Genomic DNA, 14,316 nt, shown 5'->3' on the forward strand with positions numbered 1-14,316 from the left:
TGGAGTGGACAAGTTTATAACTTTATAAAAAAACATATTTTTGGGGAAAAAAGAGTTGAACATTTTTTTTCATGTCCTGAGAAGAATAAAAGCACTTAAGAAAAAAATCTTGACCAAGGCTTTCATAATTCATGCATCAGAGGGTTAAAAATGCATGCTGTGGAAGAGTTCGGGTCTTGGGAAGTTCCACTTGGCATTCTCAACTTCTTTTTCATGATATCTTTTCTTTGATGCCTCGGTCCAACAGTTTCTTTCACTTTGTCCATAAATTCCAGTTTATTTGATGATTTTTTTTTTCTTTTTTCATGTCCTTACCGGCACTGCAATTAGAATTATTACCTGAAGACCAAGAAAAATGCCCAACAGCTTTATTTTCTCAAGTAGAAAATTACAGCTTTTGCTATACTGTCCACTTGATTGTCATATTTTGTTGAACCTTTATTATTTTTTATTTATTTATTTTTCTTTTCATTTTGAGTTATTACAATCAGAACGGACAGGACCGCGGTCAGTGAAGGGAAATAAAGAGAAATAAATAGAGGTTCCAGGTTCTGGAACACCTTACTCAAGGATGTAGACTGAGTTTGTGATATATATCATATTTAAGAGACGTGCCCCTTGGGCACCGGTTTAGCTCAGTGGGTGACCAGTCGATCACATTCCCCATAGTCACTGTTCCTTGTTTGCTCAAAGGCAACCAGTGCTAATGGGGCTGGGACAAGCAATGGTAGCTTATTTTTCAGATTAAGCTACCTGAGCCAATTCTCCAACAGTTCTCCAACATGAGAGGCGCTGCTACCCCATAAATTCACAGTATTGTTGGACTCTTTTTCTCTACATTTTTAAATTCACTACAGAATGCAGTAATCTTTTAATTTGTTCACTCGGGAACTTCAACTTCTCCGTCAAAGTCAAAGGTGTCGGATGGCACCATAGATCTGTAGCCTGATGTTTGAGAGAAGTTGAGAGTCAGCTGGTTCTCCACATTTGTGCCGATATGAAGATTCGATAACCAACTCAGAACTTTCTCAAAGTTGCCGGTTGATTGTTTGCGCTCTAAGAAAGACTCAGGAATAGAAGGTGCTGGACTGCTTCCTTTAACTGAAAACAAAACACACATTTAGACTTATTTTGTGCTTGATAATACTTTAAATGCTATGATTGATGATATAATTGGACTTACAATCAGGGATCAAAAATTCCTTGCTGTTTCCAAGAAAATGTGATAATTTCTCTATATCTTCATCCAGCTTTTTAATTTTTTGGCTGATTTTTGTATCTAGTTTTTCCTCCTTGCCATCTCTCTTCCCCTGACCAGTAGACCTGGTTGCGAGTTTCACCCTGTCACCAACTAATAATAATCATCAAAACATGTTAATAAAAAAAAAAATCATCATTTACAAAATAGGATGAATAGAAACATATTTATTATCTTCCTCAAAATACTCACCCAGTGACTTGGATTTTGTGCCCGTCGCACCTCCCCTAATGTCATTTTGCAGCTCATGGAGTGTTTCCTTGAACTCTTTCATTAGCTCCAGCTCTCTCCTCCCGTACTCCCGCACTAGTCTTTGCTTCAGCACATGTTTCAGCTGCTTCCTCTTGAACATCTCTTCGAATCTCAGGTGCATTTCATTCATGTTTGGACAGAAGAGCTTGCCACTGTTTCCTGCTACTATTTCCTCTATCTTCTCAAACAGCTCTGTCACCTGATTCATATCCATTTTTTTCATATTGTTAATGGCATGGTACCTGTTCTCACACTTCTCAATCAACCAGCGCAGGGCACTATGCTCCCTTTCAATGTGCTCCTCCAAAGATTTATCTGCTAGTTTGTCTCCATATGTGAACAGAACCATTGCGTGTTTCCATACAGTGGCATGAAAAAGGTTCATGTGATCCTCCAGAGTGACTCGTTGAGAATCTCTGAATGTCAGGGCCAAAGGAATGACCAGCAGAATAACATGAACTCCTGCTGGGCTCAGTGAAAAACCTCGGGCAATTTCTTTGTCTATCTCATCTGTGCAGCATGAGGAGTCCTGCCACCAGCCCGGGGTGTCAATCACTGTGACTCGTCGGCCCGAAACCTCCCCATCTTGCATTTGACATTGTTCATTCTGACTAGATGCAAAGACTTCTTTATGCAGGAGAGTATTTCCTGTTGCACTCTTTCCAACAGTCTTCTGACCAAGCAGTATTATTCTCAGTTCCTGTAGCTTATTACTGGAAACTGAGAAGAAAACAGCTGTCAGAGCAAAGTGAAATGGGAAAATGTCATGTTGCATATGATCTGAGTGAGAATGCTCTGTCACTGGTAAGATTGTACATTTATATTTTCTTTTTTAAAAAGTTTTATACAGCTCCACATTCTCTTTGGGAATAGATTTCTGCATTTGATAAGATGTAATTACCTGGACATTGACAAGTTATTTGACATGTGACAGACACTATACTGCTATCATTACCGAATAACCAGAAACATTGTATCTATTACAGTCACTCATATCCTCTAGCATTTTCAACAAATTTTGAAGTATATTTCTGTATTTTGTCCATCTCTGCTATCTATTTAATATGAGTGTGTGGAAACAGCTCTGACATTGCGGCACGTTTTTACTTGTGACACTGATGCTATGTGATAGTGAAGCATACCTCCAAGGGATTCTCGTGTGGCCTTGACTTGACTTTGCCTCAGCATTGCTCCTTCTTTCACCTTCCTTCTTCTCTCTTCGAGGGTCTGAAATATCTGCTGGTCTGGAACAAAGTAGCTCCACCCATTTGCTGCCACAGTCTCAGTGATTTTCTCCAGCAGCTCTGAGATTTGTGTACCATCACTTGCATTCTTATTATCAACTACATGATATCTATTTCCACATTGTTCAACTAGAGACTGTAGGGCCTCCCCCTCTCCTTCGATGTACTGCTCTATGCTGTTTGTTCCCAGCCAGTCTCCTCTGGTAAAAACTATAATAGTGTGTCTCCACACTCCATCACCAAGAAGCTCCACATGTGATGTCACTGCATCTAAGTGTTTGGCATTAAATGACGCATCTGCATCTATCACCAGGAGGAAGACATGGGGCCCGGGAGGGCACAAAAACATGCTGCGCATCAGTTCATCTTTGATCGCTTCAGGAGTGTCGAACACAGGGAAGCCTTTCCACCAGCCTGGTGTGTCAACAAGAATGATTTCAGTTTTAGCCACAAAACCCCGGCAGGCAACAGACTTTGGCGTTCTTTTTCCATCTTCCTGGTCTTTGTACCCCAAGATAGTGTTCCCTACAGAGGTTTTCCCAACATTACGGCTTCCCAGAAGAATCATCTGGAGTTTTGGGATATGTTTCATCTCTTCTGTTATCGGACAAAACAACGATTGGTTAGGCTTGGAGCTTACAGCAGCTTATACTGAGATAAAATTATCAAGGCATATGCAGGCCAGTAAAATCACTGAATCGCAACGGGCAATGGAAGTATGTGGTAATAGAATTCATTAACATATTCAACACATTAAAATACTGGACTTTAAAAACTGGAAATGTTTGTTATTGTAATGTTGTTTTAACACAGAATTTTATGCGATTTTCTGAGGTATAATTTATTCTTTTTTTTTTCTAGATGCATGTATTTGTTTGTAAAATGTCCCTTTATTCAGTCTTTCTTTGCATTAAATGTCACTTTTTTCCAGGTTCTCCCTGCACATAATGCTGAAATAAATAGTTTGACATTTTCAGATGCTTAAGTTAGACTGGCATTGCTTTCACGTCTGTATGCTTAACATGCAGTTTTAACAACCTGATTTTGTTTGACTTTTGCAAAATCCACCTAACGTACTACTATATGAACCTTGTTTAATCCAGTCTTTATTTTAATGCACACATCTATCCAGTTGTATTAACAAATACTTTTACAGGACGTTGTGTGGTGGATTATTTCCTGGATGGGCACAGTTATGATTCTGGGAAGTTGTATGTCCCATAAAGTGGCAAATTAGTCCTTTCATCTTGATGTTTGCATTGATTGAATAAATATGGTACCATGATTTGCTGCCATTATGTCATAATATATAATACAGGGGATGTGTTTGAGTGCTCCTTCTGTCACACTCACCTGGAATGAGTGTTTTCATGTGTTGTCTTTGGTCCTCGGCCTTCTTCCTTCTCTCTTCTGCTCTCTCAGCCACCTCCTTTTGCTTCTCTTTGATGACTTGGAAAATGTGCTCTTCTACCTTGTAGTAACTGCCACCATTGTACCACACCATCTCTTCGATCTTTTGCAGCAACTTTGTGACCTGAGATAAGTTATTCTTGTCCTTGTTATTAAACACATGGTACCTATTCAAACACTTTTCTATTAACCACTTGAGTGCCTGTCCTTCACTTTCAATGTGTTCTTCTATTGTCTTTTCCCCGAGGTAATCCCCGCAGGTGAACAGCACCATCGTGTACCGCCAAACCCGTTCACCTAAGAGCTTCATGTGTTCCTCCACAGTCGTCTTCTGCTCCACAGAGAAAGCCGAGTCTATTGGAATAACGAGGAGAAAAGCATTTGGTCCAGGCGGACACTTGGATGCATTGAGTTTAAACCTTTGCTTGTCCCCCTCTGGGATCTCAGCAAGGGAGAGGGAGCTGCTCCAACCCGGAGCATCAATCACAGTGAGCTTCCTGCCGTCCACCAATCCATGTCTCACTTCAGACTGAGCTGTTCTTGTTCGGCCACACTCAAATCTCTCCTTTCTCAGAATGGTGTTACCAGATGAACTCTTGCCAGCCCATCTACTCCCTATGAGTATGAGCCTGATCTCAGTCTCCTCTGAAAAACAAAGAAAATATTGAAACTTTTTTGTTGCAGATAAAAAGAAATAATATTGTGTTCTTATTAGGATTGTGAAACAACTTATTTGGATTAATGATAATGCAGCTTGTTGTGACCAGATTGGCATAGAAGCTTTAAAATAGAAGGCGGGCTTATCTCCTCAAAATGAGGAGCAGAATAGAATCCTTCAGCGTGACATTGTTATCACCACAGTTGTCTCCACTGCTTTAGATGATTGACACAAGAGGAACGTTCTAAGAAATTTGTGCATGGGAGAGTTATTTCTGACCCTTTCATTTCTGTCTGAGGAATAACAAGTCAAAACTAAAATAGTGAAACATTTTTAGAATGACCCTGAACCAAAATAAATAAGTGATCAGAAGCAACAAGAGGAAAAAGAGAAAATATTAATTCAGATAAGAATGCCTCAGTCCCACTTATTGACAAAATATTCAGTTGAAACAGCTGAAAAGCGTAGGCTATATGATGCAATGCAGTGCAACACACAAATGATCTTTTCTGGCATCAAATATATAAGCTCAGACGATACTATAGAAGGCAATGAAGAAAACTGCAGTGTCAAAACACGATTAAGAAGTTAACCAAAAGCAGAATTTTGCAGGGCTGTTTTTCTTTGGAAAGTTTTTCTCTCAACTGTATTGACATATACAAAGCTTCTTGGGCGGAGCTCTCATAAGGAGGAATGTTTGTCAAAAGGTTGCTGGGAACTCAAAATGTTCTTTCCTTCCGGGCAAAAAAGGAAATTCTGGCATAACTGGTTTAGTGGCATGTCTCCTGTCTAAAAGCAAATGCCCAGACTGGTGTTTTTGGTTTTGGTTCTGTTTTTGTTAGCTAGTGTCTAACAGGGCTCTCAAACCTACAACTACATGCTCCAATTGCAAACACATGAATTTTGTCTATGACCTCTAGTTATTGAATCCAAATCCAAACAAATACATTTAATAACAATTTAGGAATGTGTTTAACAGATTTCTTTCTTTCACATCATTGCTTCTGAGTAACTGGTATTCACAATCTGCAGTGAAAAATTAGCAAACAACAAAAAAGTGGATTGTGGATAGACTTTACAAGTTGTTTCACCTTGTGATAAGCCCCAAGTACATTTCACAGCTCCATGCTGATTCATTTTTATTCAAATTGCTTCAAAAAAGTAAACAATATTTCTCAATTAACTTACCAAGATTGGCTTCCATTTTTCCTACTTCTGTTTTAAAAGTGCCTTTGAATGGTCCCAAGCTCTTCACTGAGGTCGAGTGGATAAAGTCTGTATTCAGGCATATTTTAGTACGAGTTCTTGCAGCCTTGACTGCATAAAGTGTGACTGAGAGGGCAAAGTGTTTGTATCTAAATCATCACAGCAGTGCAGAAATCCAGACTAACTGGTTTCAGACAGGTAGTGAGCGGTAGGGGAGAGCGGGGTAAGTTGTCACACGGGTAAGTTGTCACACTGTTCATAACTCCAACACTAGAGGCTCTATCTCAAAAATGAAATAGCCACTTTGTGTGACTTCTTCTTCTATAGTCAACCTCCTGTTCACATGTGGTCAAGACTGCTCTAATCTGAGGTGAGCACATCTTTTTTATTTTTTTGACCTAAAAGGAAAAATAAATCACTTTAAATTTTCTTCAGTACAACTTTGTTAGGTATAGATGTTACAAATTATTATTTTACACAAAATAGAGGAGACATTAACGTGTCTTTTGATACTTCAGCTGATGTGCTATGTTGAGCTAACCCTGACATTTAGCCAAAATTAGCATAAATGTCAGTTTGGGGCAAGTTGTCTCATTAACTTTGGGGCAAGTCGTCACATGTGACAACTTGCCCCAGTACAAATAAATGCTCCAAAAAATTGTGATATTGTAATTCATTTGTATTTGTAATAACTTGGTAGTCCACTGTCAGTAATTGCAGTGCTGGCAATTACTGACAGTGGACTACCAACTCCAGAGGACATCCAGCCATATCCAAAAGCTGGCCGCCGAAAACCATCTGGCAAAGGAAGAAAACGACGCAAATCAGCAATTCTAACCGACACACCAGTGAAGCAGCAACTAGAAAAAGAAAAGAATAAGGCTGAATCTAGCAAAAAGCTGTTTCAAAAGAGAGGGACGCAAGGGGGGAAAACATCTGGACCTATGAAGAACAACGCAGCTAAAAGAAGAAAAATAATTCAAGAGTCATCATCAGATGATGAAGAGTGCTTCTGCCTTGTCTGTGTGGAGCCATTTTCAAACAGTCGTCCAAAAGAGACCTGGGTAAAATGCGTAAAATGCAACAAATGGGCCCATGATGCTTGCACCTCAGGCCAGGCAATTTATGTGTGCCAGAATTGTGACTCTGAAGTTGAGTCTGATTAATCAGAAATAGGGCATCTGTTTTGTTCAGAGGATAAACATGTTAAGTAAAGCAAGTTATTTGCAGCATTCCATTCATGGATGATGGATTTATGTGCAAGCCAGAGAACATTTGAGTTTAAAGTTCAAACTAAAGTTTTCTTTCTACTTAATGTTTTGATTAAAATGTGTATTGAATTGAAATAATTGTTTTTTTCCAAATTCTCTTGGCATAATTGTTCAAATTTCCAGTTTTGGTTTGAATTTAACAATTAAAATCAATAATCACAATTAAGTATTTGTGTTCTTATTTTAAGATAATCTAGTGTGACAACTTACCTGCCGATGGGGCAAATTGTCACAAGTGCACATTCTCCATTCAACAGTCTACAACTCCGTAATGAGATAAGATATGAAAATGTAATGAATACATCATATGTGCCCGAGACTTCCTTCTTTCATTTGGTGAAACATTTATTACGTTGTGATGTATGGTGCTCAGTAAAAGTTAGTCAGTGTGAAAAGTGTGACAACTTACCCCGCTCTCCCCTAAATGTTATGTCAGTTTAGCCACAGTAAAGCTACATAACTACACTACATCATTCAATAGAAATCATTACATTTGCTTTTTTTTTAAAAAGTAAAACATCTTACTATAGCTTATGGAAATAATGAGTGTAGTGGGTGTTTTAGCACCAAAGGCCATAAATAAAAAATATATTGATTTTTAATTGAAGAAATTAATTTAATCAAATCCAAAGATAAAATGTTTGTCTACATATACAGTATATACATGTATTTCCAGTGATGTACTTTCAAATTACAAAACCATTACATATTCAAGGATGAGTCATCCAATGTGCCGTGCTCCTGTAATTATCCTGACAGACACATAATGATGTTGGGTCTCCACAAAAAAGAGCATCATTCAAATCCAGAGCATAAATGAGCCTCTAGGGGATTGTGAAATTATAAACCTGACTTTCACTAAGTCAGCTGAAATGGAATAGACTATTATTTGTATGCAGCATAGGCTAAAGAGTGGCCATGATAACTTCATGGTTTCCATTTGTAGTTGTTATCCGTCTTTAAATCATTAAAGTCAGGCATAAGACAATCAAAAATACACGAGTTGTAGAAAACAAAAGGTAATTTGGAATAGAATACAACAAAGAAAATGACACCATCTAAAAGCATTTTAAAGTGAGAGACCTGTAAAATTTAAATTACTGAAATAATAATTCAATACCATATGGTGGACTTATACGACAGATGCTTTTGGCTCTTTATCACTCTCTATTAATATTTATTTGGCACTAAGGAAGTTCTGTTTGTTTGACTGACTGGCAATAGCTAAACAACTGTTCTTACATCATGCTAGCGGCATTATGTTGACTGAACTACCACAGGGGATCACCTTATGCTGGAGCTTACAGAAAATACTAAACTTGGTGTAAACTCTAAGTGCCAGGGTATATCTGCTTATCCAACAGATTGGACATCTCCATCCACGACAGGTCCCACTGCACTTCCGTCACGTCCTGCTTAGTTGCAGGAACCGGCACTGCTGGCACGTCTTCTTTGGAAAATGGCCAACGTTTCCAAGTACCCAACATCTGGTATCTTAAAAAAATAAACAAATGATAATACCTGAAGCATTTGACAGCTTGTTTGATTTTTGAGTCATGCTAAGACATCATCTGTCTAACAACATATATACAACTCCTGGGTACTGTAACTTACCTGTAGCGATAAAAAAGCCAGACCGATAGAGGAATAAGAAACAGAAATACAAGTCCAACAGACAGGATAATCCATTTCCAGTAGCCTGTTGACAAGAACAAATAGTATTTGTTTCAGTGCAAAAAGGCTCAACCAGGTTGTACCTGAAAATACATTACTGTTCCACATCATTTAGTCTCATTTCTTTTCTATTTTTTAAGTCTGATTTCTAATTAACAGCTGAAGAAACCTGCTAATGGGGTGCAAAGTAATGTGATTCACAGGGTGCTTTTTTTCTTTGCTTGCATACCTTGAATTACTGTTACATCTACTACAATAATCAGTCAAAAAAAAAAAAAAGGACAGTTGAATAAGTAGGCAAATTAATACTCGAATTATATTTTTATGAAGTGTTACCAATATAAAAATAGCACTTAACGTTTTGGGTTTTCATTTATGACTTTCTGTGATGCATGTGGAGCACACAACAAAGGTGGGCTCACTTCATTCAGAAATGTGGCTAACCCAATCAATTATGGCAAATAGCACAAACATTACCAGTACTGTTTCTAGCTTATGATTGGGTGAACAGGCTAATGTTGCCCAGTGTTGAGCGAGAAATACAGAGCTCTGAAGCAGACCAACTCTAATCTTAGATATAGGATGAGATGCCAGCATCTGGCCTCAAACTTGCAATTTTTATACTAATAGTTTGTCTAACCTCTGGCTTATGGTTACTTTCTAATGGTTGTTGCTTCTACTAAGTCATCCTGATACAAAAGGCTAAAACTAGGCTGATGGGATATCACTAGCATAGGGATATTACAACAAGTAAATTTTAGATATTTTTGCCAGTGTTATTATCATAATTTGCCTCATGCTGAAAACCTTTTATAAGGTTTTTACTATGAAGGAAATTATGCGCAGCCAGGCTTTCTTTGCAATAGCTGGCTTGAGAAAACTTAAAATCCCAGTCAGGCTTACTGGATATCACAATGGTACTTTTAATCCAGCTTGCATTTCACACAAAATATTCTTCTTCTGCTGCACAAAATGATCCATATGAGTGCTACCTACTCCAGTCATAGACATTATTGGAAGATGACGATGATAAAATGGTGATAAAAATGTATAAAGAACATAAAAAAAAGCAGCAGGAAATTATTAATCTTGTAATTTTGCGCACAGAGCAATAAAACAAACATTTTAAGTTGAATTAATTATTTTAATCCTATTTTAATTTTTAACTTGATGGCTGCAAATTAAAGCTCTGAAACTGTAAACATTTAAAGATTAAAGGTTAGTGTTCCATAGCCTCTAAAGGGAGCTGTCGACAAAGGTTGCTAACTGATCTTAATCTCCCTTCGTAGTACACCTCTCTAATGGCTCATTAGGAAATGACAAAGTTGGCCTGGTATCGTCCCAGGTACTTGTCATTTATTTGTAGTGCTTTGGTTCTGAGGAAATCCCAAAGTTTTATTTGACATTATTAGAAACATTCTTATGACTCTATCTCCTGCTCTGACTAGTCACTCAAATAAAGAGTGTAAAAACTTTCTTTGCTTCTTTGCTAATAAGATCCAACATTTCAGAGCAAACATTACCCATCCTTTCTCTCTTCTCGCCGCTTGCCTTAACCGCCCATGTGTCTTTGAGAGCTTTGCACTGATATCTGTGAATGCTCTCATCAATTTAGTTGATAAAATGAAACCTTCCTGCTGCCCACTTGACATTTTACCAACCCCACTATTAGGTAGTGTGTTCTCAGGATAATTAACATCTCATTTAGCTCTGCCAGTGTCCCTTCCTATTTTAAACAGGCTATTAGAGGCCCTCTTAGAAAGAAAAAAAAGTGACCTTTTCCTCCATCACAATTTTAGACTGTTTTCAAAATTGCCTTTTATTTCCAATTTTTTTTTAGAAAAGATGGTTTCCAGCCAGCTTATGGATGCATAGAGATGCAGGTGAACACTTAGCCCTTGTTCTGTCAGATATCTGTGTTGCCTTTGACACAGTTTATCATGAATCAGTCATGAGTGAGGATCTATGGGTCAGCTCTAGATTTGTTTTCCTCTTATTTGTCTTGAGCTGCTTCTGCTAACATTCTGTCTTCTCTGGCCATTTTATCTTGTGGTGCATCCCAAGGTTTGCTTGTGGGAACTATTTTATTTACCCTGTACATGCTTCCACTAGGACATATCCTGAATGACTCTGAAGATAGCCCATACCATTGTTATGCAGATGATATTCAGTTGTACATATCAAACTCAAACTTATAGCCAAATCAATGTTCTAAAAACTTAATGGAATTGAAAACTGTTCTTATTTGTGCCCCTGATAACTTCGTCCCCAGAGTAATTGAGAATCATGGACCCATTTCAGCTTCACTTCTGCCCACAGTGAGAAATCTGAGGACACTTTTGATCAGGCATTCAGTTTTAAAAGGATCTTGGCTGTCTTGTGCAAACGTATTTTTATCATCATTGCCTGTCTCAGATATATTGTCTCTCAGTGTGAATTGAAAATGATCATTCATCTTTTTATTTCAACATGATTCGATTATTGTGATTCATTATTCCTACTCTGAGCAAATCCTTCCTGGATCGCCTGGAAATGGTCCAAAAGGCTGCTGTGAGGCTGAATCCTCTAAAAGCTCTCATCAGAGTCAAATTCTTCTTCTTTATTGTTCAGTTTACAATTTTGGTGATCACTTTTAGACTTCTTAAAGGTCAGATGCCTCCCTTTATTCATGAACTACTGTTTAATAATTTTATCTTATATTATATTGTACCTGTAAAGCACTTTTGGACTTTTGTTCTTGAAAAAATCTATATAAATAAACTTAATTACTTACTAACTTATTGTGTTTCTATATCAATTTTTTCCTTGTGACTTTGGTGTTTGTGTTATCTCCTTTGTCTTCTTTAACCACTTTTATGACTTTTGGTGACTGCTCTTCCTTGTGTGCATCAAACCCTTAACCTCCTCCTTTGCCTTCCTACTGGTGGCCTGATTGTTCCCACCTGTGTCTTGTTCCCACCTGTGATTGTTCCCACCTTGGAGTCAGCCTTCTGTGTGCATGCAAAGGCTTGGATTTCCCTTTTTTACTTCGCCTGTTCATTCCATGGGTTTTTATTTCTTCTCCCTTCTTATGAAATCACATTTCTACCTTTTGGAGCTTATCTTGGGACTTTTGTTCAGCCAAAAAAGGCTGCATAGGCTGGATGCTTCTGTTACCTAAAAGGCATTTGAACAAAATGTAAAAATATAAACACAAATCATTACGTTGAGATTATACACCTGACCTGGGGTGTTGCTCTTGGGTCTCACAGATAACCAGCTCTCTGTACTCTCCATCTTTAGGGCCGGGGATGCACACTTGTAGGAACCTTCGTCTTTCTTTGTTACGTTCTCAATAGTCATGTTTATCTCATTGTTTGGACTCGAAGGCATCACAGAGACGACTGCTCCGTTTTTGAAGAAGGTTGTGTCGTTGTAGTTTGTTGTTTTGTACTGACAGTACAAAATTACTTTATCCCCCTCAAATACAGGGAAGGCTGGAGTCTTCATGATGATATTGTCATCTGTGGGATAAAGATAGTACACATAAATAACTCCTTACTTTTTTTTGTCACACATAAAACAAAAAATGCTCTCCCTCATACGTCACATTTAAAACCCCACCGTGTTATAATTTGTCTCTGGTGTGTTTTCCCCATTATGTCCAGAGGCAGCAATACTCACAGCTTGCTGAGATCCTGACTGAGTTGCTGCGACCCTCAGGTCCCTCACACCAGTACAGCCCACTGTTCCCAATGGTAGCATTGAAGACACACGCATCAGTCCTGTTTGTGTTAACAGCACACTCTAGTGGTGAACATTGGTCACCTTGGACAGCTTTTCTCCTCTGTGTACAGTCTGGAGAGTAATGCCTCAGCTTCCAGCCTTTGGCGTTCGTCTGAGATGAGGGGCAGCGCATACTGAATCTCTCCCCACTAAAGATGTATCTCGTGCTGGGAGCCAGAATCAGCGAGGGAGGGGTCAGCTCTGGAGTTGAAAGACGCAATAAGATTAGAAGAAGAACCAGAGCACTTTCATACTGTAGCAACTGGCAAATGTTTCCATGTTAAAGATTTACTCATGAATATCATTATCATAAATGCACTTGCGGGCCTTGTTTGGCTGCAGAATAAGTGGCTCACATGGGAACACAACCGCTATAACTACATATCTCTGGAAATTACATTATAATTATTGCACGATTACATTTCATGCACCGCAGCAATGTGCAGTAATGAAAGAAGAAATCATATTCTGAAATTCAGCTGCAGCAGGGACACGGGAATCCACAGATGACTGGTACATTTTGTCCTATTGAGGTAATTGACTTTTCTTATGAAACCCAACTTAATTTTCATACCACTTAAAATTTGATACAGGCATTCACGTGTCCCTTATGATCAGTTTGGTGATTCCCTCAGCTTTTCTTATTGGAATCTAAATCATACAAAACGTATTACTTACTGATCTGCCTTAGCTGTCCTTTGTGCAGAGAATACTGAATGAACATGACAGGTAAAGTGGGTTTACTTTGCATTTCCTAATTTTTTGTCATATAAATAATGTAACAGTGGTAGATGCTCATAATAAAGGTTTGAAGAATGGTTTAAAATTGAAATCAGAGTGTGCCCATATAATCTTTGTGAAGCAGAATCTTAGCCTGCAGACTACCTGAAATGCTAGCAGATCTTTATAATATCATAGAGAGTGGATATCATTAATATGGTCATGTTAGACACACAGCTTGGGCTGAACCAAAATCACACCCACATTCTGGTTTAACATTATGTTTTCAAGGGTCAGCCAATCAGAAGAAAGTTGGCAAAGAGGGAGAGCGTTCTTTAGGAGAAAAGAAGATAAAACAGCATAATTTAGTTGAACTGAAGGGTTGCACTAAGGCCCAGTATATGATAAATAAGGAACTGTAAACAATCCAAAAGATTCTTGAATATAAATATAAGGGGCGTGAAATTAGCATAATGTTTTCCCTTGTAAAAGTTTGTTTTTTAATTAATTTAAATATTTTGAACATTATGATCTTAATCTCTGTTAAACCAGCAAGAAGATTTGGGCTCACAAACAATACACAACACAGCAGATGTTGTAGCTGCTCACCTGACACGATGAGCTCCGCCGGCTGGCTGGATGTTTGTCCTGCTTTGCACCTGTAGCTGCCCGCGTCCTCCCTTGTTACAGCGGTGATGAAGTAGCTGTCATTTGAGACCACATGCCTGGGGTTCAGGGTCAGAACAGTTTTTGGTTTGTCCCACTCAAAGCCCCACTGAGCAGTGGAGTTTGACTCAACTGCACACTTCAGCAGCACAGATTCTCCGAGGTAGACTTTTGACCCTGGGGGCCACACGG

The 14,316-nt window shown here is 38.5% G+C and overlaps 2 protein-coding genes across 2 annotated transcripts; both read right to left on the reverse strand.

Annotated features, from left to right (window-relative positions):
• Positions 1–275: 275 nt before the first annotated feature.
• On the reverse strand, positions 276–6,135 carry LOC146546626 (GTPase IMAP family member 8-like). Its single transcript, XM_085265386.1, has 6 exons — positions 6,011–6,135; positions 4,108–4,809; positions 2,653–3,351; positions 1,451–2,230; positions 1,184–1,351; positions 276–1,101 (listed from the first exon to the last, which is right to left on the reverse strand). The coding sequence occupies exons 1-6, from the start codon at positions 6,024–6,026 to the stop codon at positions 881–883; spliced, it is 2,586 nt and encodes an 861-aa protein (XP_085121512.1). The 5' UTR covers positions 6,027–6,135; the 3' UTR covers positions 276–880.
• A 2,128-nt stretch (positions 6,136–8,263) lies between these two features.
• On the reverse strand, positions 8,264–13,489 carry LOC146546627 (uncharacterized). The gene is made up of 5 exons (XM_085263872.1): positions 13,417–13,489; positions 12,637–12,939; positions 12,198–12,476; positions 8,914–8,998; positions 8,264–8,793 (listed from the first exon to the last, which is right to left on the reverse strand). Exons 1-5 carry the CDS (start codon positions 13,487–13,489, stop codon positions 8,631–8,633), a joined length of 903 nt encoding a protein of 300 aa, XP_085119998.1. The 3' UTR covers positions 8,264–8,630.
• Between the last annotated feature and the right edge of the window lie 827 nt (positions 13,490–14,316).

Source organism: Mchenga conophoros, linkage group LG23 (assembly GCF_057382185.1).
Source record: "Mchenga conophoros isolate Kocher_MC1m ecotype Shallow Benthic linkage group LG23, M_conophoros_male_GT1.1, whole genome shotgun sequence".
Lineage (NCBI taxonomy): Eukaryota > Metazoa > Chordata > Actinopteri > Cichliformes > Cichlidae > Mchenga > Mchenga conophoros.

Excerpts from the sequence above, each read along its gene's own strand:
- LOC146546626 (XM_085265386.1), bottom strand. Across the intron at positions 2,231-2,652 it reads CACACGAGAATCCCTTGGAG|TTTCCAGTAATAAGCTACAG; the intron begins GTATGCTTCACT and ends TTTTCTTCTCAG. Across the intron at positions 1,102-1,183 it reads GGAATTTTTGATCCCTGATT|TTAAAGGAAGCAGTCCAGCA; the intron begins GTAAGTCCAATT and ends TTTTGTTTTCAG.
- LOC146546627 (XM_085263872.1), bottom strand. The coding sequence starts at position 13,489 with ATGCAAAGTAAACCCACTTTACCTGTCATGTTCATTCAGTATTCTCTG. Across the intron at positions 12,477-12,636 it reads AGTCAGGATCTCAGCAAGCT|ATGACAATATCATCATGAAG; the intron begins GTGAGTATTGCT and ends TTTATCCCACAG. Across the intron at positions 8,999-12,197 it reads ACCCAAGAGCAACACCCCAG|GCTACTGGAAATGGATTATC; the intron begins GTCAGGTGTATA and ends TCTTGTCAACAG.